The 26,237-nt window shown below is 41.5% G+C and overlaps 1 protein-coding gene across 1 annotated transcript in view; it reads left to right on the top strand.

Annotated features, from left to right (window-relative positions):
* MTHFD2L (methylenetetrahydrofolate dehydrogenase (NADP+ dependent) 2 like) overlaps nucleotides 1-26,237 on the top strand; it is a 265,099-nt gene that overhangs the window by 17,068 nt on the left and 221,794 nt on the right. The window contains exons 2-3 of the mRNA XM_073587998.1: nucleotides 5,057-5,253; nucleotides 23,097-23,219. Of these exons, the coding sequence (XP_073444099.1) occupies nucleotides 5,057-5,253; nucleotides 23,097-23,219 (320 nt within the window). The remainder of the gene's footprint in view (nucleotides 1-5,056; nucleotides 5,254-23,096; nucleotides 23,220-26,237) is intronic.

The raw sequence follows: 26,237 nt of genomic DNA, 5'->3' as shown, positions 1-26,237 counted from the left end.
ATGAGCCTGCAGCTGTGATCGGAGGTATAAAGCTCACTTCCGGTCACTGGTGTCATCTGATTGGACTAAAGATCCCATCACACGATACCTGCTGCCGCTAATAACAGCGAGAGCAAGCGCGGCTAATGTATTGATCATCCGGAGCCTGCGCTGTAAATAAATAATTAAAAAAAGAGGCAAAAAAACGAGCCAGACAAAATTCACAGCTTGGGGCTGCAACCCTCACCTGTCAGCTTCAGCAAGGCTGGTTATCAAGAATAAAGTTGTCCCCAATTCGATTATTTAAATTATTTAAATAAATAAAAAAAAAAAATGCATGAGTTCCCTCCCATTTTTGACAGCCAGCCTTGGTAAAGCAGACAGCTGGCGGCTGGTATTCTCAGGCTGGTAAGGGGCCATGGATATTGGCCCCCACCAGCCCAAAAATAGCAGTCTGCAACCGCCCAGAAAAGGCGCATCTGTTAGATGCGCCAATTCTGGCATTTTGGCTGTCTCTTTCCACTTGCTCTGTAGTGGTGGCAAGTTGGGTTCATATTAGTGGGGTTAACTCTACTGTCCTGTGACATAAAGTCCATGGCTTTGTAATGGAGAGGCGCCTATAGTTGTATGAAAAATAAAGACACAGCCAGAATAAAAAGTCCTTTATTTGAAATAAAATAAAACACACTTTTCCATTTTTATTTAAAAATAACAAACCCAGTTATACTCACCTAATGCCTAATTCCTAAATCCCTTTTCTTCTGTAATAAAACAAAAATAAAAAACTACAATATCCATCACCTGTCTGTCGTTCTGTCCCACCTCGTAATCCATGTCAGGGGATAAACAGTTTTCAACCTGGACAGTGCCAAGATGCAACTGTCCAGGCTGAGAACCACTGGGATTGAGCTGCTGTGAGCACAGCATCAGTGACTAGCGGGGACGGCATCAAGGTTACCTCTGGTCACTGAGGCTGCGTTCCCAGCTGGGCCAATGAACTGCAGTGACTTCCCTGCAGTGAGATCACCACTGTGGTGAATTTTTATATTTGCTTTATTACAGGAGGCGAGGGTTTCAATGGAACAGGCTTTAGGTAAGAATAAATGTGTTTATTATTTTTAAATAAAAAAGTAAAAGTGTGTTTTGTTTTAATTCAAATAAAGGACTGTATTCTGTCTGTGTCTTTATTTACTATATACAGTTGTGCTCAAAAGTTTACATACCCCAGCAGAATTTTTGCTTTCTTGGCCTTTTTTCAGAGAATATGGATGATAACACCAAACCTTATTCTCCAATCATGGTTAGTGGTTGGGTGAAGCCATTTATTGTCAAACTACTGTGTTTTCTCTTTTTAAATTATAATGACAACCCAAAACATCCAAATAACCCTGATCAAAAATTCACATACCCAGGCGATTTTGGCCTGATAACATGCACAGAATTTGACACAAATGAGTTTGAATTGCTACTAAAGGTAACATCCTCACCTGTGACCTTTTTGCTTGTAATCAGTGTATGTGTATAAAAGATAAGTGAGTTTATGGGATCCAGACAGACTCTTGTATCTTTCATCCAGCCACTGACGTTTCTGGATTGAGAGTCATGGGGAATGTAAAAGAATTGTCAACGGATCTATGGTTAAAGGTAGTGGAACGGTATAAAACAGGAAAGAGATACAAACATATCCAAGGAATTGATAAAGCCAATCAGCAGTGTTCAAACTGTGATTAACAAATGGAAAATCAGGGTTTCTGTAACAACAAAACCATGGTCAGGTAACCAACAAAAATTTCGTCCACAACTGCCAGGAAAATTATTCAGGATGCAAAAAACCCCCCCACAAATAACATCAGTTAAAATACAGGACTCTCTGAAAACTAGCAGTGTGGCTGTTTCAAGATGCACAATAAGGAGGCACTTGAAGAAAAATGGGCTGCATGGTCGAGTCGCCAGAAGAAAGCCATTACTGCGCAAATGCCACAAAGCATCTCACCTACAATACGCAAAACAGCACAAAGGCAAGCCTCAACTTCTGAAACAAGGTAATTTGAAGTGATGAGACCAAAATTTTACTTGTTGGCCACAACCATAAACATTACATTTGGAGAGGTCAACAAGGCCTATGATGAAAGGAACACCATTCCTACTGTAAAGCATTGAGGTGGATCGCTGATGTTTTGGATATGTGTGAGCTACAAAGGCACAGGAAACTTGGTCAAAGATGAATGCAGCACGTTATCAGCAAATACTGGAGGCAAATTTGCAATCATCAGCCTGGAAGCTGCACATGGGTCGTACTTGGACAACATGACAACAATCCAAAACATAAGGTCAAGTCGACCTGTCATTGGCTACAGCAGAACAAAATGAAGGTTCTGGAGTGGCCATCTCAGTCTCATGACCTCAATATAATTGAGCCACTATGTGGAGATCTCAAGTGCACAGTTCATGCTAGACAGCCCAGAAATTTACAGGAACTGGAGGCTTTTTGCCATGCAAAGTGGGGAGCTTTACCATCTGAGAAAATAAACAACCTCATTCACAACTAACACAAAAGACTTCAAGCTGTCATTGATGTTAGAGGGGGCAATACACGGTATTAAAAAATGGGCTATGTGAACTTTTAACCAGAGTCATTTGCATGATTTGGGTTGTCTTTATGATTGGGTTGTCTTTATGATTTAAAAAGAGAAAGGACAGTAGGTTGACAATAAATAGCTTCACCCAAACAGTAACCCAGAGTGGAGAAAAAGGTTTGGTGTTATCATTCATATTCTCTGGAAAAAAAAGCCAAAAAAGCAAAAATTCTGCGGGGATATGTAAACTTTTGAGCACAACTGTAACTATAGGATTAGTAATGGATGGGTGTCTAATAGACGCCTTTCCATTACTAAGCCGTGGACTTTATGTCACCGAACAATATAAAGGTGACATCAGCCCGGCATATATGAACACCACTTGTCACCGCTACAGGGCAAATGGGAAGATCAAGGCAAAGCGCCAGAATTGGTGCATCTAATAGATGCACCTTTACTGGGTGGCTGCAGGTTGCGATTTTTAGACTAGGGGGACCAATATCCATGGCCCTTTACCAGTCTGAAAATACCAACCCCAGATGTCTGCTTTAACTTGACTGTTTGTCAAAAATGAGGGGGACCCCATGCAATTTTTTTAATTATTTATTTAAATAATTAAAAAAATCGGAGTGAGGACCCCTCTATTCTTGATAACCAGCATTGTTGAAGCTGACAGCTGAGGGTTGCAGCCCCCAGCTGTCAGTTTTGCCTGGCTGGATATCCCATTATCCATTGTTAAAATTGCAAATTTGGGCCGAAAACAATATTTTTGCGAAAAAAATGAAAAATTTTCAATATGACAACCTAATGTTATCAAATTCTGTGGGTTAAAAATGCTCACTATACCCCTGGTTAAAATCCTAGAGGGTTGTAGTTTTCAAAATTGGGTAACTTGTGGGGGGATTTTACTTTTTTGGCACATCAGGGGCTCTCCAAATATGACACGACGCCTGCAGACCATTCCATCAAAGTCTTCGTTCCAAAACGTCACTCCTTCCTTTCCCAGCCCTGCCGAGCTCTCTAATAGTAGTTTTCCTCCACATACTCAGAAGAAATTGCAAAACAAATTTCAGAGTCTATTTTCTCCTGTTATCCTGGAGAAAATAAAAAAAATTGGGGCTAAAAGTAATTATTTGTGGGTAACACGTGATTTTTTATTTTCACAACTCTTCTTTATAAACTTCTGTAAAGCACCTGGGGGGGTCACTTGTAGAGGGTTTCCACTGTTTAGGTACGTCGAATGCTCTCCAAACGCGACATGGTGTTTGCTCTCAATTCCATCCATTTTTGTGCTCAAAAAGTCAAACAGTGCTACTTACCTTCCAAGACCTGCTGTGTGCCCAAACAGCGGATTTCCCCCACATATGGGATATCGGTGTGCTCAGGAGAAATTGCACAACAAATTTTCTTCTGTTACCCTTGTGAAAATAACAAATTTGGAGCCAAAGTAAAATTTTTGTGAATAAAAGTGATGTACAATAACAAATGATATTGTGGTACTGTGTTAGCCAGAAAAATGTGAAGAAGGAGCCTCTTGCTCTGAAAGCTTGCAAACATATATTATTTGCTGGTTAGCCAATAAAGGTATCAGTCCGAGAATATTTTTGTCACCATTGGGCACAAAAGTATTCACATCGATGTGAAAAAAGTGAAATGTTCATTTTTTCCTTCAACATTGCTTTACTGTGAAGTACCAGAAGGGTAATACACTTCTTGAATGTGGTTTTGAATACTTTGAGGGATGCAGTTTTTAGAATGGTGTCACTTTTGTTTTTTTTCTGACATATAGGCCCCACATAGCCACTTCAAATATGATGTGGTCCCTAAAAAAATAGTTTTGCAAATTTTGTTGGAAAAATGAGAAATTGCTGATCAAATTTTAACCCTTCCAACTTCCTAACAAAAAATATGCTTAAAAAATTAGGTAGACATAAAGTAGATATGTGGAGGGGAAATGTTATGTATTAACTATTTTGTGTAAATTAACTTTCTGATTTAAGGGCATAAGAATTAAAAGTTGGAAAACTTAAATTATTTTAAATTTGTTCCAAATTTCCTATATTTTCATAAATAAACGCAAGTAATATCAAACAAACGTTACCACTATTATGAAGTACAATATGTCATGAGAAAACAATCGCATAATCAGTGGGATCTGTTGATGTATTCCAGAGTTATTACCGCTTAACGTGTCACTTGTCAGATTTTAAAAATTTGGGCTGGTCAGTAAGATCAAAATTGGCTCAGTCACCAATGGGTTAAAAAATGTGTTATTACTATCATTAATATTTTTGAACTAAGTAGATAGGATATCTAATTCAGGACCCTCATGTCTTAGTAGGAGCTGAGATTTAACACAAATTCTGCATGAATCCCAATGTGTTAATAGTTTTTTTAAGTTTTTTAAGAATTAATGAATAATATGTAAAAATTACATTCCGTAAGTTATTGCCTTTTCTTTGTTAAATTTTGTTAATTGCATTTTTATTGCTACATTTCAGAACATTTTACAGATCTAAAGCACATATCATCTCAGGAAATGTACTTGCCAAAGAAATAAAGAATGAAGTCCAGAAAGAAGTAGAATCCTGGCTCTCCCTTGGGAATAAAAGGCCCCATCTAAGTGTGATTTTAGTGGGCGACAATCCTGCAAGCCATACCTATGTAAAGAACAAGATTAAAGCTGCAACTACTGTAGGTAATGCTAGTAAATACAAAATAGTATGGTTGATGGATACTCATTGTCCTAGACCTTGTCCAGTCATTATAGCATGGGGAGAATTCTTGGAATGGTAAAATCCTCGACGTATTGACATATAATTTACATGTTTTTACCTGAACCGTAGAACTCTTCATACAATACATTGCCAATTGGTGGTATATAAAAGATGACAATGAAAGTTCACCTGATCAGGCTTGCGACACCATCATGTCTACCTTTGAACACCACTGTAATGTATAATAGAGTTGGAGTTAAAACCAGCTAAATGATGGTTCTGCTGACAGCCTTCTCAGCCGTCTGGTTAGGCGGAGCACTTCTGTGTTCTCTATGAGAAAGCTACTGACAGACATCTCTGCCGACTGCTTACCTCTAGGAGAGCAAAGCGATTGGCAGTCCAAAATGAGTCATGTCTGATCTGATTGAAATCTCACTTGACTATGAAGTGGCTGGCACCCTTCAGTGTAGCTGAACCCGTGTACAGTATATCCACAGACATTTATTTATTGTATTTGTTTGCCATAAGCCAGCACAATGGGATTAAAGAGTAGAGTTTTAGCGTTAATTAAAAGGGTTTACAAAAATATTGCATTAGCTGACTAGGAATTAAAGCCATTTTTTACATAGTCACATAGTCACAGGCTCAAAAGTAATTGGTCAGTTGACTGATAAGCCAACTTATGGAGTGGCCTGTTACCTCATTAAGTTGTGATAAATGTCAGTCCTCTATCTACAGCATGTCTTTTACTGGTACTGTTAAATTCTGTTGATTTTTACTGGGTCACATGAGAATTCCATGTCCATTACCAATTGCATTTATTCTGTTTCTGTTCTGTTACTTAAGTCAAGCTCTACGAAAAAGCTTCTATCACTTATGTGACTTGTTGCTCTGGACTTAATGTATCATCCATGTAATGTCAGAATTATTTGTTATTTAAATGTGTCCTATGAGTTGTCCGCAAATAAATCAGACGTTATAATTTTGACCTTTTGTTTAGTCCATTTTGAAAATTGTTTCTGTTGTTCTGCTTTCCATATTGTACAGTATTTCTTCAAGTGTCCTGTTTGTTGCATCTGAAACTTGCTCTGATTACCTTTGCATCCATCGCTTCAGACAGGGCTGCCATCAGGAATTTCAGGACCCTATACTGGCACCATTTTCAGGCCCCATTGAGACTCCACCCAGTTTCCACCCCAGCTATGCCTACAACCCTCAAACCTTCTACAGTCCCATCACCCACTCTTGGAAAAACTCCACTTCTGCACCTCATCTTCACCAATCACACATTAACAGTTCCCATATAACACCAGATCACATACATATCAATCAGCTTTTGTTTTAGCCAAAAGATTTTTTGCCTGGACTCTTTTGGCCAGGCCCTACTCTACTCTAACCTATTAAACATTTCTTAAAATATCCTGCACTCTTTTTAGCTATATTTTTATTTATGTTTCTTTAAGGGAATGTGTCGCATAATACCATATACAAAGGACAAATGCCTTCATACCATGGCCAGACCACTTATTACCATCACATAGTGACTGAATAATACCATGTACATGGAAGATATATTGCCACATCATGACCAGACAACATATTACTACCACACAGTGACCGATTAATACAAAATACAGGGAGAAATACCACTATACCATGACCAGACCACATATTACCACCACACAGTGACCGAATAATACCACATCCAAGTATCAAAGGCCAAATATTACTTCCACATAGTGACCAGTGGACAGGTAATACAGGGACACCAGAGACATTATACACAGGAACTCTGCATATAGTGCCAGTATACAGGTAATACCGTGATCACTGGTGACATTATACACAGGACCTCTATATATAATATACAGTGTATAGTGTCAGCGGACAGTTAACACACTGACTCACAGGTAATGTGTCTCATTCCTGGCCCCATATGTCTCATTCCTGGCCCCATATGTCTCATTCCTGGCCCTATATGTTTTCCTATCCTGCTCCCATGTCTCTCCATACTGGCTCCATGGCTCTCTATACTGCCCCCATGTCTCTCCATACTGCCCCCATGCCTCTCCATTTTGCTCCCTTGTCTACAAAATATGCCACATATAATGCTGCACATAGGTTAATAATGTCCCCATAAGATGCTCCATAGAATAATATGCCCCATATGCTGCTCCATAAATGTTATTGCCCCATAAGATGCTCAATATTATATGCCCCATAAGCTGTTCCATATATCTTGATGGCCCCATAAGATGCTCCATAGAATATGCCCCATATGCTACTCCATAAAGGTTATGGCCCTATAAGGTGTTCCATAGAATATGCACCATATGCTGCTCCATAAAGGTTATGGCCCTATAAAGTGCTCCATAGAATATGCCGCATATGCTGCTCCATAAAGGTTGATGGCCCCATAAGATGCTCCCTAGAATAATATGCCCCATATGCTGCTGCGAATAAAAAAATGACATAAAAAAATGACATACTCACCTCTTGTCGCTGGGGGCCAGGTGTTATGTCCTGAGCAGGCAGGGACACTGGTGCGCTATGGGGGCCAGGTGCCAGTGTCGCCGCTGGCTCAGGGCCCCGGCACCTGTGATATTCACCTGTCCCCATTCCACCACCGCACACCGCTCTGTCTTCTGGGTCTCTGCAGTGACTGTTCAGGCAGAGGGCGTGCACTAAACATGTCATTGCGCCCTCTGACCTGAACATCACAGCCAGAGGACGCAGAGGACAGAGCGGCATGTGGCGGTGGAACAGGGACAGGTGAATATCGCATATGCTTCCCCGTCATACTCACCCCCCTCCTGGTGTGTCTCTGCAGTCCCTGCTTCTCAGATGCCGGCAGCTCCTTCCAGTGTTCAGCGGTCACGTGGTACCACTTATTAAAGTAATGAATATGTGCATATTCATTACTTTAATGAGCGGTTTCACGTGACCACTGAACACAGGAAAAGCTGCGGCACCGGAGACATTCTGAGAAGCTTGGGCTGCAGAGACCGCGCCAGGAGGGTGTATGATCTGACAGCCACGCTCCCCTTCCCCTGACGGACCCCCTGGTCTATGACTTGAATATAAGCCGAGAGGGGCACTTTCAGCCTTAAAAAATGGGCTGAAAATCTTGGCTTATAGTCGAGTATCAAAAGAAATACTCATAAACACAAACAGGCTGAAATAACACATTATATGCATACTAAGTGCTCAACCTGTATGTAACCGTTAATTGAACAGGACCCCAATAAAGATCCATCGTAACAGTACTATAAAAGAAGGGGGGTGGAAAAAGATCCACTAATATACGACCACAGATCCAGTATAAAAATAGAATATCTTTATTAGACAGGTATGCAGAACAAGACAAAAACAGTGTGGTAATACACATAGATTAACCACGTAGCATGGAAAACGTAGCAGACCCCACCCAAGGACCCATAAATTAATATTACAAATCAGATGAAATATAAATATATACATATACAGTACTTATCTAGGCACCAAAATAACTCATACTTATTGTAAACCGCATTGATGGCCGGTCTAGTGGGCCCTGCAGGTATATCATGGCATCCCAGTGAGCAATAAATCGCTATATTTTACAGATCAAATAACTGCCATCCAAGGGAGACTATAACAAAAATATATAAGTGCCACCATCATCTTTCTCATACCACAATTGGCAAAAAGTGAACACTGGCTAATGTACCAGTCAAAAATATGTTGCATCACCATATAGCTAGTGCGATGTATGTAATCATGTTCACCCATGTTGACGCCCCCTGACGAAGGACGAGCATCCGAAACGCGCGTCGGGGCAGACGCGCGGACCCCCCAGGACCCCTGCACACCATCGTCATACTTTGGTAAGATGCCACCACATCGACCCCTGGCATTATGCTGCCCGGTTTGGCCATCAATGCGGTTTACAATAAGTATGAGTTATTTTGGTGCCTAGATAAGTACTGTATATGTATATATTTATATTTCATCTGATTTGTAATATTAATTTATGGGTCCTTGGGTGGGGTCTGCTACGTTTTCCATGCTACGTGGTTAATCTATGTGTATTACCACACTGTTTTTGTCTTGTTCTGCATACCTGTCTAATAAAGATATTCTATTTTTATACTGGATCTGTGGTCGTATATTAATGGATCTTTTTCCACCCCCCTTCTTTTATAGTCGAGTATATACGGTAATTAGTAGAGATGAGCGACTTTGCCTTTTTAGGGTCGAGTCGGGATTCATGAAACCCGACTTTCTCAAAAGTCGGGTCGAACGAAATCGGTCGACAATAGGGAAAAGTCGGGGGTCTGACTGGAACACGAAACCCAATGCAAGTCAATGGGAAAGCAAAGTCAGCAGGGAGTGGAGGACAGTAAACACACGTACAAAGCCCATTTCAATGCCCAAAACATCAATTCTTATTACTGAAGCTTGTCAACCTTAATTTACTTTATAATAATAGTTGCGCACTGAAAACTGGGGGTTATTTGGATAAAGTTGTGTGGGGGGTAGGGCTGGCTCCAGGTTTCATGTGCCCTGGGCCAAAGAGCGCCCCTTTAACACATACCACAACTCATGATGCTCCGATACGGCACAAAAATATAGGTATAGTACAATGACAAATACTTCACTGCTTACATGACATGACTGATCTATTTTAATTTCTACAATAGCTCAAAAAAGGACAGTATATTACGCCATACAGTATTATGGCCACCACATTGTGCGCCATACAGAATAATGAGCCCCATATATTTTTCCATACAGAATAATTGGTCACATATAATGTTCCATATAGTATATGATGAGCTCCACATAATGCTACAGTATATGATGGTCCCCATGGACAATGCTCCAGTGTGTTATGGGCCTAAATAATGCTCCATATATAATGGGCCCCATTTCTAATGCTCCAGTGTTTAATGTGCCCCATAGATGCTGCTCCAGTGTCTGATCTGCCCCATTTAGAATGCTCCAGTATATGATGGGCCCCATGAATGATGCGCCAGTGTCTTATGGGCCCAAATAATGCTCCATATATAATGTGCACCATTTCTAATGCTCCAGGGAATAATGGGCTCCATAAATGCTGCTCCAGTGTCTGATGTCCCCCATTTGGAATGCTCCAGTATATGATAGGCCTCATGGAAGATGCTCCAGTGTCTTATGGGCCCTAATAATGCTCCATATAAAATGGGCCCCATTTCTAATGCTCCAGTGTATCATGTGCCCCATAGATGCTGCTCCAGTGTCTGATCTGCCCCATTTGGAATGCTCCAGTATATGATGGGCCTCATGGATGATGCTCCAGTGTCAGATGTCCCCCATTTGGAATGCTCCAGTATATGATGGGCCTCATGGATGATGTTCCAGTGTCAGATGTCCCTCATTTGGAATGCTCCAGTATATGATGGGCCCCATAGATGCTGCTCCAGTGTCTGATTGGCCCCATTTAGAATGCTCCAGTATATGATGGACCTCATGGATGATGCTCCAGTGTCAGATGTCCCCCATTTGGAATGCCCCAGTATATGATGGGCCACATAGATGCTGCTCCAGTGTCTGATCTGCCCCATTTTGAATGCTCCAGTATATGATGGGCCCCATTTTTAATTAACCCAGGCATGGTATGTGGAAAGAGCTCCATGGAGTAATCTGAAGTGTGTGCTGCCGCATCCTTCACTTTTGGTGTGGGTGAAGGACACAAGGAAAGTGATTGCTCCTGACCAGAAGCCTGCACTTACGACTCAGTGCTTGCGTTTTTTTAAACTTAAGAAGAGGAGGCAACAGAGCTGGAGGCTGTTTCAGCAATGTAAGCCAAAAACAGTTCCTGATGCTCCGGCTTTAAAAGCAGTCTACCTACTCCCATAAAATGGAGCCTTACAGGCCTTCCAGAGCTACACCATGATGTAGGCTCAACACCTCTTGCCTTAGCTGCTATTGTGTTTTTGGCACTACCAGCAGATGCACCACCACCACCATCAGTACCAGGTGGCCCCCCATGCCAACGTCTGTGTCCTCTTCCACCATACTTCCTGTTTTAGAAAATTGACACAAAATACCAGCAGATATATGGTACTGTATCAGAAGCGTACAGCTCTATACAGTCTAGGGATAACAGTAAATCTCTGTATATATTTCATGAGTCATACACAGAGACGCTCACAGGCTCAGTATGGATTACCCAATAAAATAAAAAGGTGAAAAAGGGTACAGTATCACCAGATACAAGGTATATATAGTATAGTGAAAACATTCTGAATCTCCGTATACATTTCAGGAGGCAGACACAAACGCTCTCAGGCCCAGTATGGAGTACACAAGAATATGAAAAGCTGTAAATGGGTAATGTAACACAAGTGTACACCTGTATACAGTGTTGGGCAAATTTGAAATCTCGGTATATATTTCCGGAGTCACCCTCAGACGCTCACTCAGTCTGGGTTTGACCATAATAAAAAATGTTGTAAAAAAGGTACTGGATAACAAGATCGCAAGTATATATATTATAGGGTACAATTGAAATCTCCGTAAACATAGTCCCGTAGTCAGTCTCAGACGCTTACTCAGTATGGATTTGACCGTAATACTAAATGTCGAACAAAGGTACTGTATAACAAGATACAAGCTGTATCGAGTATAGGGTAAAAATTGGTATCTCCGATTCACCATATATATAGAAGGCGTAAACCACACACGCTCACACATGCTCACTCACTATGGATGATACCGTAATACAAAATTTGGAACAAAGGTACTGTATCAGCACATACCAGGTGTATCCAGTCTAGGGGTAATTGTAAATTTTCGTCTATACTTCTGGAGTCAGACACAGACACTCACAGGCTCAGTATGTATTACAACAGAATTTAACAAGTAGAAAAAGGGAAAGGTAGTCGAAGCGTACAACAGTATACAGTGTTGTGGTACTTTTAAATCTTCGTATATATTTCAATCTCAGTAAGCCAGTCCAGACTCTCCGCTCCTGGAAACTACATGGATACAAGTACAGACGGAAATTCGAGTGTTATCAGAAATTTGGGAATTACTCACCGCAGGAAAACCTCCTGGTAGATGTTGCAGAGGCGAGGCAGACCCTCAATTACTGTGTCTGTGGAGACAGCGAAAATGGTTCTTTGTGAAGAAAGGATTGCTTTATCGCAGTAGCGTGGATCACATCACCGTTACTCGTCTCCATCAAACTGTGATCACAGGGAGAGATGTACACATGTCCTCACTGCCTATCATGATGTGTCTGGTCATTTTGGAGTGTCAATGACAGAAGCCACAGGCCGTAGGCGATTCTATTGGATTGGCATGAGAGGAGACATTGAAAAATGGTGGCAGGAATGTCACATGTCTGTGACTATCACAACTGTGAAAGGTGATCATAAAGCACCACTGCATCCGCTTGTAAGTTGACGTCCATTACAAATGGTAGCCATTGATCATAGGCCAGCAGGACAGGGCATAGCTACATCTTAACCATCATCGATCAATACACCAAATTTCTAGTGGCCGTCCCTGTGAATAATTTAACTGCTCAGATTACACAGCGGTGGAGCAGGGAGAGGTAAGTATTGCAACTTGCAAGTGCTGTGGCCATGACTAAGCAGGGGGGCACACTTGTGGTCGACGGTACTGGCACAGGGCCCCTCATAGTACGCTGGTGTGTCTGACGGTGAGTAGGCCCCCCACCGTCAGAGACACTGTATTGTACTATGAGGGGCCCTGTGCCAGTGCTGTCGGCCATCTGTGGGCCCATCCACCTGTTAAGAGCAACGGCACTTGCCTGGGTGTGCCAGGTGTTGACCCCAGCCATTGGCGGGTGGGCAGCCCACTTAGGGAGGTTTAAAAAATGGCATATGTTGATGTGTTGGCTGGACATTCAGCTGCTGCAAAGAGCGGAATTGGGCAAGTCCGAGGAAGAGGAGGACAAAAGCGAGGCAGTTTTCTGGGAACCTATGTGTCATCAGGGGAAGGTGGAACAAAATCCTTTGCAACCCATGCACGGTTCATTTTAATAAAAGTTAGATCATCAAGATTTTGGGTAGACAGACGGGTCCTTTTTTCTGTCAGGATTGATCCAGCAGCACTGAAGACTCTTTCAGATAACACACTAGCAGCAGGGCAAGCGAGCTCCTGTAAGGCATATTGTGCCAATTCAGGCCAGGCGTCCAGTTTAGAGGCCCAATAGTCAAAGGGGATTTGTGAGGGAGAACATCGATATGGGAGAAGTAGTTTGTAACCATATTTGACAACTGCTGCCTCCTGTCACTTTTAATCGATGCAGTATTAGCAGTCGTGTGAGCGGTACTTGAGAAATCATTCCACAACATGGTCATTAAACCCCTGTCTCCAACGCTACTTCGGCTGTGTGCACCACAAACACCTCTTCTATTGTGCCCACTACAGCTCATGGGAGAAACAGCACCGCTGCTGTGTGCTGGGAAAGCCTCAAACAACCTGTTTACCAGAGTTGCTTGTTTGCTAGCCAATATTATCTCTAGGTTCTCCTGTGGCATGATGTGTAATTTGCCTTTGTAGCGTGGATCGAGGATGCTGGCCAGCCAGTAGTCATCATCTCTCATCATTTTGGAAATGCGGGGGTCCATTTTTAGGATCCGCAAGGCATAATCGCCAGTGGTGGGTGGAGAAGCAATTTCTGGCAAATCCACATCCCTACAGTCACGCACAAACACAGTACCTGACCTTGGAACGCCAACATTTTCTCTTGCCCCCTGAGAAGCATCCTCCTGCCCAAAATAATCATCCCCCTCATCCTCCTCCTCTTCCCCTTCTTCCTCTACTTCATCCGGGACAGTTCCCTGACCAGACAATGGCTAACTGTCATCAAGGCTTCCCTCCTCCTCCTCCTTTGCAGACGCCTGATCCTTAATGTGCGTCAAACTTTGCATGAGCAGACGCATAAGTGGGATGCTCATGCTTATGATGGCTTCGCCTGCGCTTACCAGCCGTGTGCATTCCTCAAAACACTGAAGGACTTTACAGAGGTCTTTCAGCGTCGACCACTGTACACCCGACAATTCCATGTCTTCCCTCAAACTGCCTACCCATGTATTCTCCCACAAATGCATTACAGCCTGTCTCTGTTCGCACAACCTCTCAACCATGTGCAGAGTGAAGTTCCACCTTGTTGCAGCGTCTGATTAGGCGGTGCTTGGGGAGGTGGAGCAATCGCTGCAGCTTCTGCATATGACTGGAGTGTACGGCCGAGCGATGGATGTGTGAGCACAGTCTTCGTACCATATGGAGCAGGGATGTTAACTTCGGATAATTATTAAGGAAGCCCTGCACCACTAGGTTCAATGTGTGAGCCAGGCAAGGTATGTGTGTGAGTTTTGCACGGGCTATGGCTGCCACAAAATTATGGCCGTTATCACTGACTACCTTGCCTGCCTCAAGATGTAGACTGCCCAGCCATGACTCTGTTTGTCCCTGCAAGTAGTCGTCCAGTACCTCCGCGGTGTGTATGTTGTCGCCCAAAGACATCATCTTTAACACAGCCTGCTGACGCTTACCACTAGCTGTTCGATAGTGGGACACCTCATGTGCAACACTGCCAGCTGTGGATGGAGTGCTTGTGTGACTGCGCTCTGTGGACGAGCTTTCGCAGATGGAGGAGGAGGAGGAGGAGCGAAAGCCTACAGCCAACTGTTTCCTATACCGTGGGCGAGGCAGCACTTTTCCACCGCTGCTGTCCCCAGTGGAGCCTGGATCCACCACATTAACCCAGTGCGCAATGATGGACACGTAACAGCCCTGGCCATGCCTACTGGTCCATGCATCTGTTGTGAGGTGCACATTTCCACTCACTGACTGTTTTAGTGCATGGACAATGCGGTCTTTCACATGCCGGTGGAGGGCAGAGATGGCTTTTCGAGAAAAGAAGTGCCGACTGGGTAGGTCATAGCGTGGGACAGCGTAGTCCATGAGGTCACAGAAAGCTTCGCTTTCAACCAAACGGTAGGGCATCATCTCTAATGACATTAGTTTGGCAATGTAGGCGTTCAAACAAAGAGTACGTAGATGAGATGATGAGTACTTTCTTGTCCTACTCAGAGTGTCTGGTAGGGTGAGCTGGACTGGAGAGCTGCATATGGGGGAAGCAGCGGTGGACCGGACGGAGTGAGAGGGGGTTGGTGATGGTATTGGTGGTGATGGCCTAGATTCAGTGTTGTGTTGCAAAACCATTGTGATGCTTTGGCCTTGCGACGATACCTCCAGATTTAGTGCTGGTGGTGTGCTTAATGGTGGCGATGGTCTTACAGTGGGGGAAGCGATGGAGCGTTGCTGGCTACCTTGAGTTGGAGCAGGTGCACATGTGCTACCTGAGGTTTTGTAGTCCGTCCTCGCTTGCAAGAGCATGTTGATTAAATGTCTAAGCATGCAACTGGTATTCAAATTTCTGAGTTGTTTACCTCGGCTAAAGGTCCTTCCGCACTTCTTACAGGTAACCTTTGCCTCATCGGTAGGATTTTGGACAAAGAAGTGCCACACTGCACTCTTCCTACTATGGTATACATTTTCTGGCCTTGCACGCTGTGCTAAGTTGACCGTCTGGCCAAACTGTCCTGCAACTATTTTAGTTTTTGTTCCACCTTTTTGGACAGCTATGGGCCTGCCAGATAACCGCTGCTGCGATGTCAATGCCTGCTGTGGATCCTTCTCCTTATCTGAACTATTGCCAGCACCACCCTACTCCCCCAATGGATGCCAATCCGGGTCAAGAACTGGGTCATCCATCACCTCCTCTTCAAAGTCATCTGCACCTTCCTCTTAACCTTCCTCTGTGTCACCGTGTAAGTTGGTATAGTATGCGGGAAGGGGCACCTGAGTTTCATCAGGGTCAGATTCTGGCTCAATAGACTGCGAAGGCAATGTAGTGCTCTGGGTCGATGTACCAGCAGAATCATCTAGCAGTGGCTGTGTATCAGTGCACTCCATGTCAGATTCATCTTGGAGTGGGGAATTCTGGATTTTACTGGCATGGTGTGTGAAAAGAGCTCCATAGAGTAATCTGAAGTGTGGGCTGCTGCATCCTTAACGTTTGGTGGGGGTGAAGGACACAAGGAAAGGTGTTTTTCCTAACAAGAACCCTGCACTGACTACTCCGTTCTTGCAGGTTTCGAACGTTCAGAAGAGGAGGCAATAGAGCTGGTGGCTGTTTTGGCAATGTACGCCAAAATCTGTTCCTGATGCTCCGGCTTCAAAAGCGGTTTTCCTACTCCAAGAAAAGGCAACCTTACAGGCCTTCATGGGCCAGACGATGAAGCAGGCTCAACACTTCCTGCCTTAGCTGCTATTGTGCTTTTGCCAAAACCAGACGATGCACCACCACCATCAGTACCAGCTGCGCCCCCTGACCACGTCCGCGGACTCTTCCACCATACTTCCTCATGTTTGGGAAAATGGACCAAAAATACCAGCAGAGAGATGGTACTGTATGAGGAGCGTCCAGCTGTGTAAGGTGTATGAAAAAAATTAAATCTACGTATATATTTTGTTAGTCACAGATGCTCTCACAGTATGTATTGTACCATAATCCAACAAGCAGATATACGGAACTGTATCAGAAGTGTACAGCTGTATACGTTTTTTGTGTAACTAACAATCTCCGTATATGTATTTACGGAGTGTCACACACATGCTGACTCTGTATAGATGTTACTGTAATGCGAATGGCAGATATACAATACTGTTTGAGAATTAGACAGCTCTATACAGTGTCTGTATGGAAAATTGTCAATCTCCGTCTATTTGTATAGGGACTCACACGCTGTCTCTGTCTATTTTTCACCGTAATCAAACAGCAGATATATTATACTGTTTGAAAAGCGAACAGCACTCTAAGGTGTTGGACTGGAAAAACGGAAAAACTCCTCGGCTTTTTTTTCCAGAGTAACACACAGATAGCTTCTATTTGTCTGTGATACCAGCCGGTACACGGTAGTGTACGAGGATCGTACACCGCTATATGGTGTCTGTATTGAAAATTGTCAATCTCCATCTATTTCTATATGGACTGACACACGCTGTCTCTGTCTAGTTTTCACCGTAATCAAACAGCAGATCTACGAAACTGTTTGAAAAGCGGACAGCACTCTAAGGTGTAGGTCTGGAAAAACAGAAAAACTCCTCGGCTTTTTTTTCCAGAGTAACACACAGATAGCTTCTATTTGTCTGTGATACCAGCCGGTACACGGTAGTGTGTGAGGATCGTACACCGCTATACCGTGTCTGTATGGAAAATTGTCAATCTCCATCTATTTCTATAGGGACTGACACACGCTGTCTCTGTCTAGTTTTCATCGTAATCAAACAGCAGATCTACGAAACTGTTTGAAAAGCGGACAGCACTCTAAGGTGTAGGTCTGGAAAAACTCCTCAGCTTTTTTTTCCAGAGTAACACACAGATAGCTTCTATTTGTCCGTAATACCAGCCGGTACATGGTAGTGTGTGAGGATCATACACCGCTATATGGTGTCTGTATGGAAAATTGTCAATCTCCGTCTATTTGTATAGGGACTGACACACGCTGTCTCTGTCTCGTTCTCACCGTAGTCAAACAGCAGATATACGAAACTGTTTGAAAAGCTTTCAGCACTCTAAGGTGTAAATCTGGAAAAACGGACAAACGCCTCAGCTCTTTCTTACAGAGTCACACCCAGATAGCTTCTATTTGTCCGTGATACCAGCCAGTACATGGTAGTGTGTGAGGAGCGTACACCGCTATACGGTCTGTGAAAAAATGAACACTCAGTAACTCACCAGGACAAAATAATAAAAGTTGGAGTGCTTTGAAAAAAGCAGTTTGAACAAAAGTGTGCACACAGCAATGCAGCTAGCAGGTAGCCTTACAATGCAGCCTAATCACCACCAGCGCTGCTGCACAAAAGCAAAAATCCTCCCCTTTCACTGCACACTAACTGTACATTTAAAAGCGCTATCAGCAGAAGCAGTTTTTTTTTCTTCCTCCCTGCCTAACACTCTCCCTATTCAGAATCAGCAGCAGCACCTCTCCCTATGCTAAGATCAGCAGAAGTAAGATGGCGGTCGGCGGTCACAGCCTTTTATACCCACTGTGACGCCACACAAAGCCAGCCAGTCACTTCAATGCCCTTCTCTAAGATGGTGGTGGCCGTTGCCTATGTCATCGCATTGCCCACAGTGTGTGTCCTCCATCATTGGCTGAAAAAAGGCGCTGGAAGCATAATTTGAAACGCGACTTTGGCGCTCGGGTCGCCGACATCATGGCCGACCTCACGCTATGGTCGGGTTTTGTTTCATGAAACCCGACTTTGGCGAAAGTCGGCGATTTTTGAAATTGACCGACCCGTTTCGCTCAACTCTAGTAATTAGTAAAATGCAACGTGAATTATCAGAAGAGAAATCTAAATTAATTAAAAATTTGGTGTGACCACCATTTGCCTTCAGAACAGCATCAATTCTTCTAGGTACACTTGTACGCAGTTTTTGTATGAACTGAGCAAGAAAAAGGTTGTTCCAAACATCTTGGAGAAGTAACTACAGGCTTTGTGGATTCATATTTGCACAAATCCTTCCACCTCATTCATGTAATCCCACATAGACTTGATGATGTTGAGATTAGGGCTCTGTGGTGGCCATATCACCACTTCCAAAACTCCTTGTTCTTTTTTAAGCTGAAGAGAGTTCTTATTGACAATAAATTTGGAGCCAATCAGATGTTTCCCTGATGGTATTACACTTTAAATAATTGTGTGCCTGTATTCATCAGCATTGAGGATCCCATAAATCCCAACCAAATCCCCAACCCCATTTATTGAAATGCAGCCCCAAACTTGAAAGGAACCTCCACCAAGCTTCACTACTGATTATTGTAGCGCGCTCAAGTTCTTTTAGAAACATCAAATTGTCTTCTTTTCAGACAGATATTTCAGATTTGGACTCTTCAGTCCAAAAAGCCCGATGCTTTTTTTCACCCCAGTTCGTTTTTGTGCACAGTTGAATGGCTTAGCCTTGTTTTCATGTTAAAGGTATGGCTTTTTAGTTGCAATTCTTCCAGAAGCTGCCAATTTTGAGCTGATAGCACAACCATACATCTTCAGATTTTGAAGGGATTTAAGCATGATGTGTCTTTCATATGCAATAAGTTTCCTTTCCCAACCACTGCATATTCAGTTGTTGGCCATTTCTTGGTGCTTTTTCAAAAAATCTTGAACAGCACATCGTGGAACCCCAGTCTGCTTTGAAATATTTGACTGCAAGAGACCTCTGTGATGTAGTATAACTACTTTGTGTTTCTGTACTCAGGCTTGCCATGGTGAATGACCTGTGACTTGAAAATAACTTCCACAACCTCAGCTTTGTAACAGAATGACTGTTTCTCATTTAATGCCTCCATCACAGCTGTTTCAGTTTCAGTTAATGACTGCGTTTCAATCTAAATCTCAAAATGATGGTCATTATCATTTGCATTGTATAATTAGTTGCTCATATACCTGACTATAATTCTACAGAATCACTTTGTGAAAGTATACTTTAGAAGAATTGATGCTATTTTGAAGGCAAAGTTTGGTGACACCGAAAATTGAATCAATGTAATTTCTCTCTTGATAATTCACTTGTGTTATTTTAATTCCTAAAATTCTATTAACATTTCTATTTTTGAAAGCATTCTTATGTTGCAGCAAATTTCCACATCTGCTTAAAATGTTTACATAGTATATAAGTGAGTTTCTTACTTGTATACAAGAGATGAGAACCTCTGGAAGATTCCTTTCATCAGTTCGTTCACTAAGGTGTTCTAAACTGTTTCCTTTTCTGGGTCTGCGTGGGCCCATAATCTCTTGTAGAATTTCAGCTTTCAGCAGATTAATCAGCACTTGAACATTGTGTGTGAATGAATTGGGACATACAGAGACCACTAGATAAATGGAGAGATGCACACATGGACAAAATTACTGAGAACCCCTCTGTTAAAGTAGGAAAAACCCATTATGGTCACTGAAATAACATGAAACTGTCAAAAATAATTAACAATTTCAAATTTACTGAATATCAACTAATGAAAATAAGACATTGCTTTTGAATTGTGGTTCAACACAAACATTTGAAAAAAAATTAATGAAAATGGCCTGGACAAAAAAGAATGTATTATTAACTTAAAATTTTGTTGCACAATCATTTGAAGGAATCACTGCAAATAAACGATTTCTGTAACACTCAATGAGACTTCTGCACCTGTCCATGGGGATTTTGTCCCACTCCTCATAATCAAACTGCTCCTGCTGTCTCAGTTTTGAAGGGTGCCTTCTCCATACTGCATGCTTCAATAGGATTTGGAACAGAGCTCATAGAAAGCCACTTCAGAATAGTCCAATGCTTTGCTCTAAGCCATTCTTTGATGTTTTTAGCTGTGTGTTTTGTGTTATTATCCTGTTGGAGGATCCCATGACCTGCAACTTAGACCAAGATTTCTATCACTGTGCAGCACATTTAATTCCAGAATGACTTGATAGTCTTGAGATTTCATTGTACCCTGCACAGATTCAAGACACCTTGTAACACATACACCAAAGCAGTCGCAAAGAATAACCAACCCTCCTCCATGTTTCACAGTAGGTATAATGTTATTTTTGTATGTTTAATTTTTTTTCTTTTGTGATAATCAAGCCTATGTGACTCACAAAAGAGCTTCAGTTTTGTCTCATCTCTTCAAAGGACATTCTCCCAGAAGCTTTGTGGCTCATCAATATGCATTTTTGGCAAATTCTAGTTTTGTTGATTAATGATTTGCTTTCAACAGTGGTTTCCTCCTTGGTCACCTTCCATGAAATCCACTAAGGCCAAGACAGCGACGGATGAAGCTATCTTATACTAATGTACCTTGACCTTGAGTTCACTTCTAATTTTTTTGCAAGTTGTTCTGGGCTCTTTGGTTACAATTAATATTATCCATCTCTTTCTCATCAATTTTTATCTTGAGGCCACATCCAGGGAGGTACAGTCCCATAGAATTTAAACTGCTGAGTAAAATACAGTGCCTTGTGAAAGTATTCGGCCCCCTGGTACTTTTCAACCTTTTCTCACATATCATGCTTCAAACATAAAGATACCAAATGTAAGTTTTTGGTGAAGAATCAGCAACAAGTGGGACACAATTGTGAAGTTGAACGAAATTTATTGGTTATTTAAAATTTTTGTGGAAATGCAAAAACTGAAAAGTGGGGCGTGCAATTTTATTCAGCCCCTTTAACTTAATACTATGTTGCCCCACCTTTTGCTGTGATTACAGCTGAAAGTTGCTTGGGGTATGTCTCTATCACTTTTGTACATTGAGAGACTGAAATTCTTGCCCATTCTTCCTTGGCAAACAGCTCGAGCTCAGTGAGGTTTGGTGGAGATTGTTTGTGAACAGCAGTTTTAAGCTCTTTCCACAGATTCTCGATTGGATTCAGGTCTAGACTTTGACTTGACCATTCTAACACCTGGATAAGTTTATTTGTGAATCATTCCATTGTAGATTTTGCTTTATGTTTGGGATCGTTGTCTTGTTGGAAGACAAATCTCTGTCCCAGGCTCAGGTCTTTTGCAGACTCCAACAGGTTTTCTTCAAGAATGGTCCTGTATTTGGCTCCATCCATCTTCCCATCAATTTTAACCATCTTCCCTGTCCCTGCTGAAGAAAAGCAGGCCCAAACCATGATGCTGCCACCACCATGCTTGACAGTGGGGATGGTGTGTTTAGGGTGATGAGCTATGTTGCCTTTATGCTAAACACATCATTTGGCATTGTTGCCAAAAAGTTCAATTTTGGTTTCACCTGACCAGAGCACCTTCTTCCACATGTTTGGTGTGTCTCCCAGGTGGCTTGTTGCAAACTTTAAATGACAATTTTTATGGATATCTTTGAGAAATGGCTTTCTGCTTGCCACTCTTCCATAACGGCCAGATTTGTGTAGTGTACGACTGATTGTTGTCCTATGGACAGACTGTCCCACCTCAGCTGTAGATCTCTTCAGTTCATCCAGAGTGATCATGGGCCTCTTGGCTGCATCTCTGATCAGTCTTCTCCTTGTTTGAGATGAAAGTTTAGAGGGACGGCCGGGTCTTGGTAGATTTGCAGTGGTATGATACTCCTTCCATTTCAATATGATCGCTTGCACAGTGTTCCTTGGGATGTTTAAAGTTTTGGAAATCATTTTGTATTCAAATCCGGCTTTAAACTTCTCTACAACAGTATCATGGACCTGCCCATTGTGTTCCTTGGTCTTCATGATGCTCTCTGTGCATCAAACAGAACCCTGAGACTATCACAGAGCAGGTGCATTTATACAGAGAAATTATTACACACAGGTGGATTATATTTATCATCATTAGTCATTTAGGACAACATTGGATCATTTAGACACCCACAATGAACTTCTGGAGTGAGTTTGCTGCGCTAAAAGTAAAGGGGCCAAATAATATTGCACACCCCACTTTTCAGTTTTTGAATTTCCACAAAAATTTAAAATAACCAATAAATTTCGCTCAAATTCACAATTGTGTCCCACTTGTTGTTGATTCTTCACCAAAAATTTACATTTGGTATCTTTATGTTTGAAGCATGATATGTGGGAAAAGGTTGAAAAGTTCCAGGGGGCCGAATATTGGTGGAGGAATAGTTCTTGGGTATGTGCTGACTTTCCATTGCAGGCTATAGGTTAGGACAGTAATAATGTTAAGAATATTTGTCATATTGTTAATAATTGTCATTGTATCTTGCGAATTGTATACAGTACATACCTTTGAGTCTTTATATTTTAGGAATTTCAAGTGAAGTAATATTTAGGCCCAGCAATGTGTCTCAAGAAGAACTTCTGGATGTTATAAACAAGTTAAGTGATGACTCTAATGTTAGTGGCCTGCTAGTCCAGTTACCATTGCCAGGTAAGTGTCGCCAATCATACAAATGACAAGGACTGATCTTGTGTTGGATAATGTCCTATGTGGTACCCTCTAATGATCTAATGATTCTCCTTCCCATTGTGCCTAGTGCTAAAAAAAATCATAACACAGCTTATAAGGCACTGGAGATGTAAGCTCCAGGTGCCCAGGCAATCCTGTGACAAAGGGAGCACCCAGTGCAACCACACAGGTCACATACAACATTGGTCTGGCATATAACTAATCTTTATTAATGCTTCTGCTATAAATCTATTTTGTAGAATTGAGCAAATTGAATTTGCGTCAAATTTCCCCAAAAATATTTTTTGTCATTTGCCTTATGCAAAATTCAACAAAAAAGCAGTCTGAATTTGCACACAGCCGCACCAAGTAGGCCTCTCTGCCTTGGATGCTCTAAATCAAAGTGAAGATACATGGTAACACAAGCCCCACTTAATAATAAATAAATACACAAGAATACAATATATTGTGGAATAAAATGGCCGTGGTGTTTAATTTTGAGTTACTTTGAAAATTAACTTTATTCAATCATAAATGATTATCCATTTAATGCTCACAAACTAAAGTTAATCATGACCAACATATCCAAATACACCCGGCAAAACCGGGCTATTTTCCCAATCACCAGTCCTTATAAAGGCATGGCCCCCCCAAAAACGCCAAAGTCATTTTGAGATAATGGCAGGGAGATTCAAATTAAAGATATCCAAGCCAATATTGGACAGATGTACCAAAACCCTCCTATACATTCCTGGGATAATATCCTCCAGATCAATATGCCTAAAAGAAAAAACATCAATTAGTGGCATACATTTTTCCATATTCTTATTTATCCTCCTCATGATTTTTTCCAAAAATAACATATGTTTTGACCATAAAAGCCTTGGAACAATTTCAGAAAAAAAACAAAAACTGAATTAAAATATTCTGCCTTCAAATTGGAAATGTCCCTTCTCATAAATGCTAATAGATCAAGAGTATAACTTTTCCTAGGTCATTTCCTCCTAAGTGTACAATTACTAAATCTGCATTAGGCCATATTTCTGCTAAATTATGCTTGTCAGAAATTAAGGTCTTCCAAAGCATTCCAAGCCTATTATGCCAACAAATTTGAATTGAGGAGGTGCTAAAAGAAAAATTTTCAGTGTAAGATCGCACGATAGCCCTCTTTTCAGCCAAAAATATATAGGAATGTCTGATGATCCATACAGTAACCGAACCTATAAAAATTAATAATAAGTTAATATTTACACAAATCTGGGCGTATATCCAACTTAAATCTTTTTGAATCTCATCTTCCAATTCTTTTAATGTTCCTTTCCTTTAAGCCTAGCCTAGCGGCCTCTGTTGCAGCTCCAATCCGGAAAGAGTGTGACAAAATTTTTAGACCATCTGATTTGGGCTTACAATTCTTTTAAACATTTTTTAAGTACTGCATTAAATTGAAAAACTGTAGTGGGCTCACCGTTAAGATGAATAAAAAATGGGCCATTTTTTTGGTCTAATTGGATATGATCTCTTTGCGTTCGTCACTGGACAGGAATCAGGAATGGAGTTCAGCCTTAAGGCAGAACCTCTGCCTAACTGGTCTGTTTTAGGCTTCCTAATAAATAACAAAATATGACAATCAAAGAAACTAATATCCTCTAAGAACAAACCAGCAGGTAATGATTTTTTATAGGAAATAATTTGACCAACAAGTAACGCAGCAAAAAATGCTAACGAAAAAGCGGACAAAAAGAGACAAGATTCGGTATAGTTATTACAAACCGAGGAAAGAGTCAAGCAAAGGACCCTAAGCATTTGAAAGGATATCGGGCGACGGTCATCAGGTTTAAAATTCTGCCTTTTGAAACCTTTCAAAAACTGTTTAACAGGAAATAAATTAGTCAATGGGTTTTTACCTTGAAATTTAAGAAAAAATGAAACCCCAGCAAAATTTTTAGCTAGTGCTGGGTACGATAAGCACCTTAATACCAAATGTTCAACAAACTTTAAAGCAGACTCAGGATGAGATTCATTATGAGGGTAATTATTTTTTAAACAAAAATTTACCCATATGCGCCAAGTGGCCGAATAATCGGGCCAAGTTTTATTAGCCAGAGATTTCTCAATAAAGTAAGGGATTAAACCTGCTCTACGTTCCATAGCCATTGTGGACATATTGTTCATTCGCTGTCTGCTTCTGGTACTTGCTTCCGGAACTGTGACCACTGACGGTGACAAATAAATTTTGCATTACAATTGCTCATATTGTGAGAAAATGAAGCTTTCAGCCAAATATTAAATTCCAGACAAAGAAGGATCATAGGCCTATTAATCTGAGCAGCCCACTTATTTTTTGAAGATAATATATTTAGAAGTAAAACCAAACCTTGGTTATTAGAATAAATATGATTGACTTGTTCTTGAGGAGTGGGCCCCAAAGATGGATAGACAAAAATATTGAAAATAGATCAACACTGCTGGATTTTTTGTAATTCCATTATGAATCCATGCCTCTGGCCACTTCTCTGAAGCTCAGTGAGAAGAAAATGATATCCCAAGGCCTTCATGCTCATCTGTAAAATATGACAATGTTAAAGCGTCTGCAAGTGTAAAGGAGCTCTGCCAGACATCCTTCCCATTGAAATTAGACAGAAAATCCAACTAAATTTTTAAATCTTCTTTTGTTTCTCTGTTTAACCTTATATGAGAATTAGGGGAAGAATAACCCAAAGTTGCTTCGTAAAGGCGCCTCGAAAAAACGTGACCTATAGCAATTATTCTCAAAGCGAAATTTAACAGCCCTAGCAATGATTGCAATTCTTTCAAAGTAACTTTATCCTTCTTTAAGAAAAGATTGATAGTGGAGCAAAGTTTAGAAAGTTTTTCAAGGGGGAGAGAACAAGTCACGTTCTCTGAAACAATTAATATACCTAAAAACTCAAGAGAAGTACAAGGGGGGACAGTTTTTTCATCTGCAATAGGGACACCGAAATGATTACAAACTTTAATAAA

Source organism: Dendrobates tinctorius, unplaced genomic scaffold (assembly GCF_039654945.1).
Source record: "Dendrobates tinctorius isolate UK_male_01 unplaced genomic scaffold, ASM3965494v1 ptg000011l, whole genome shotgun sequence".
NCBI lineage: Eukaryota > Metazoa > Chordata > Amphibia > Anura > Dendrobatidae > Dendrobates > Dendrobates tinctorius.
This window is presented reverse-complemented; position numbering and strand designations above follow the sequence as displayed.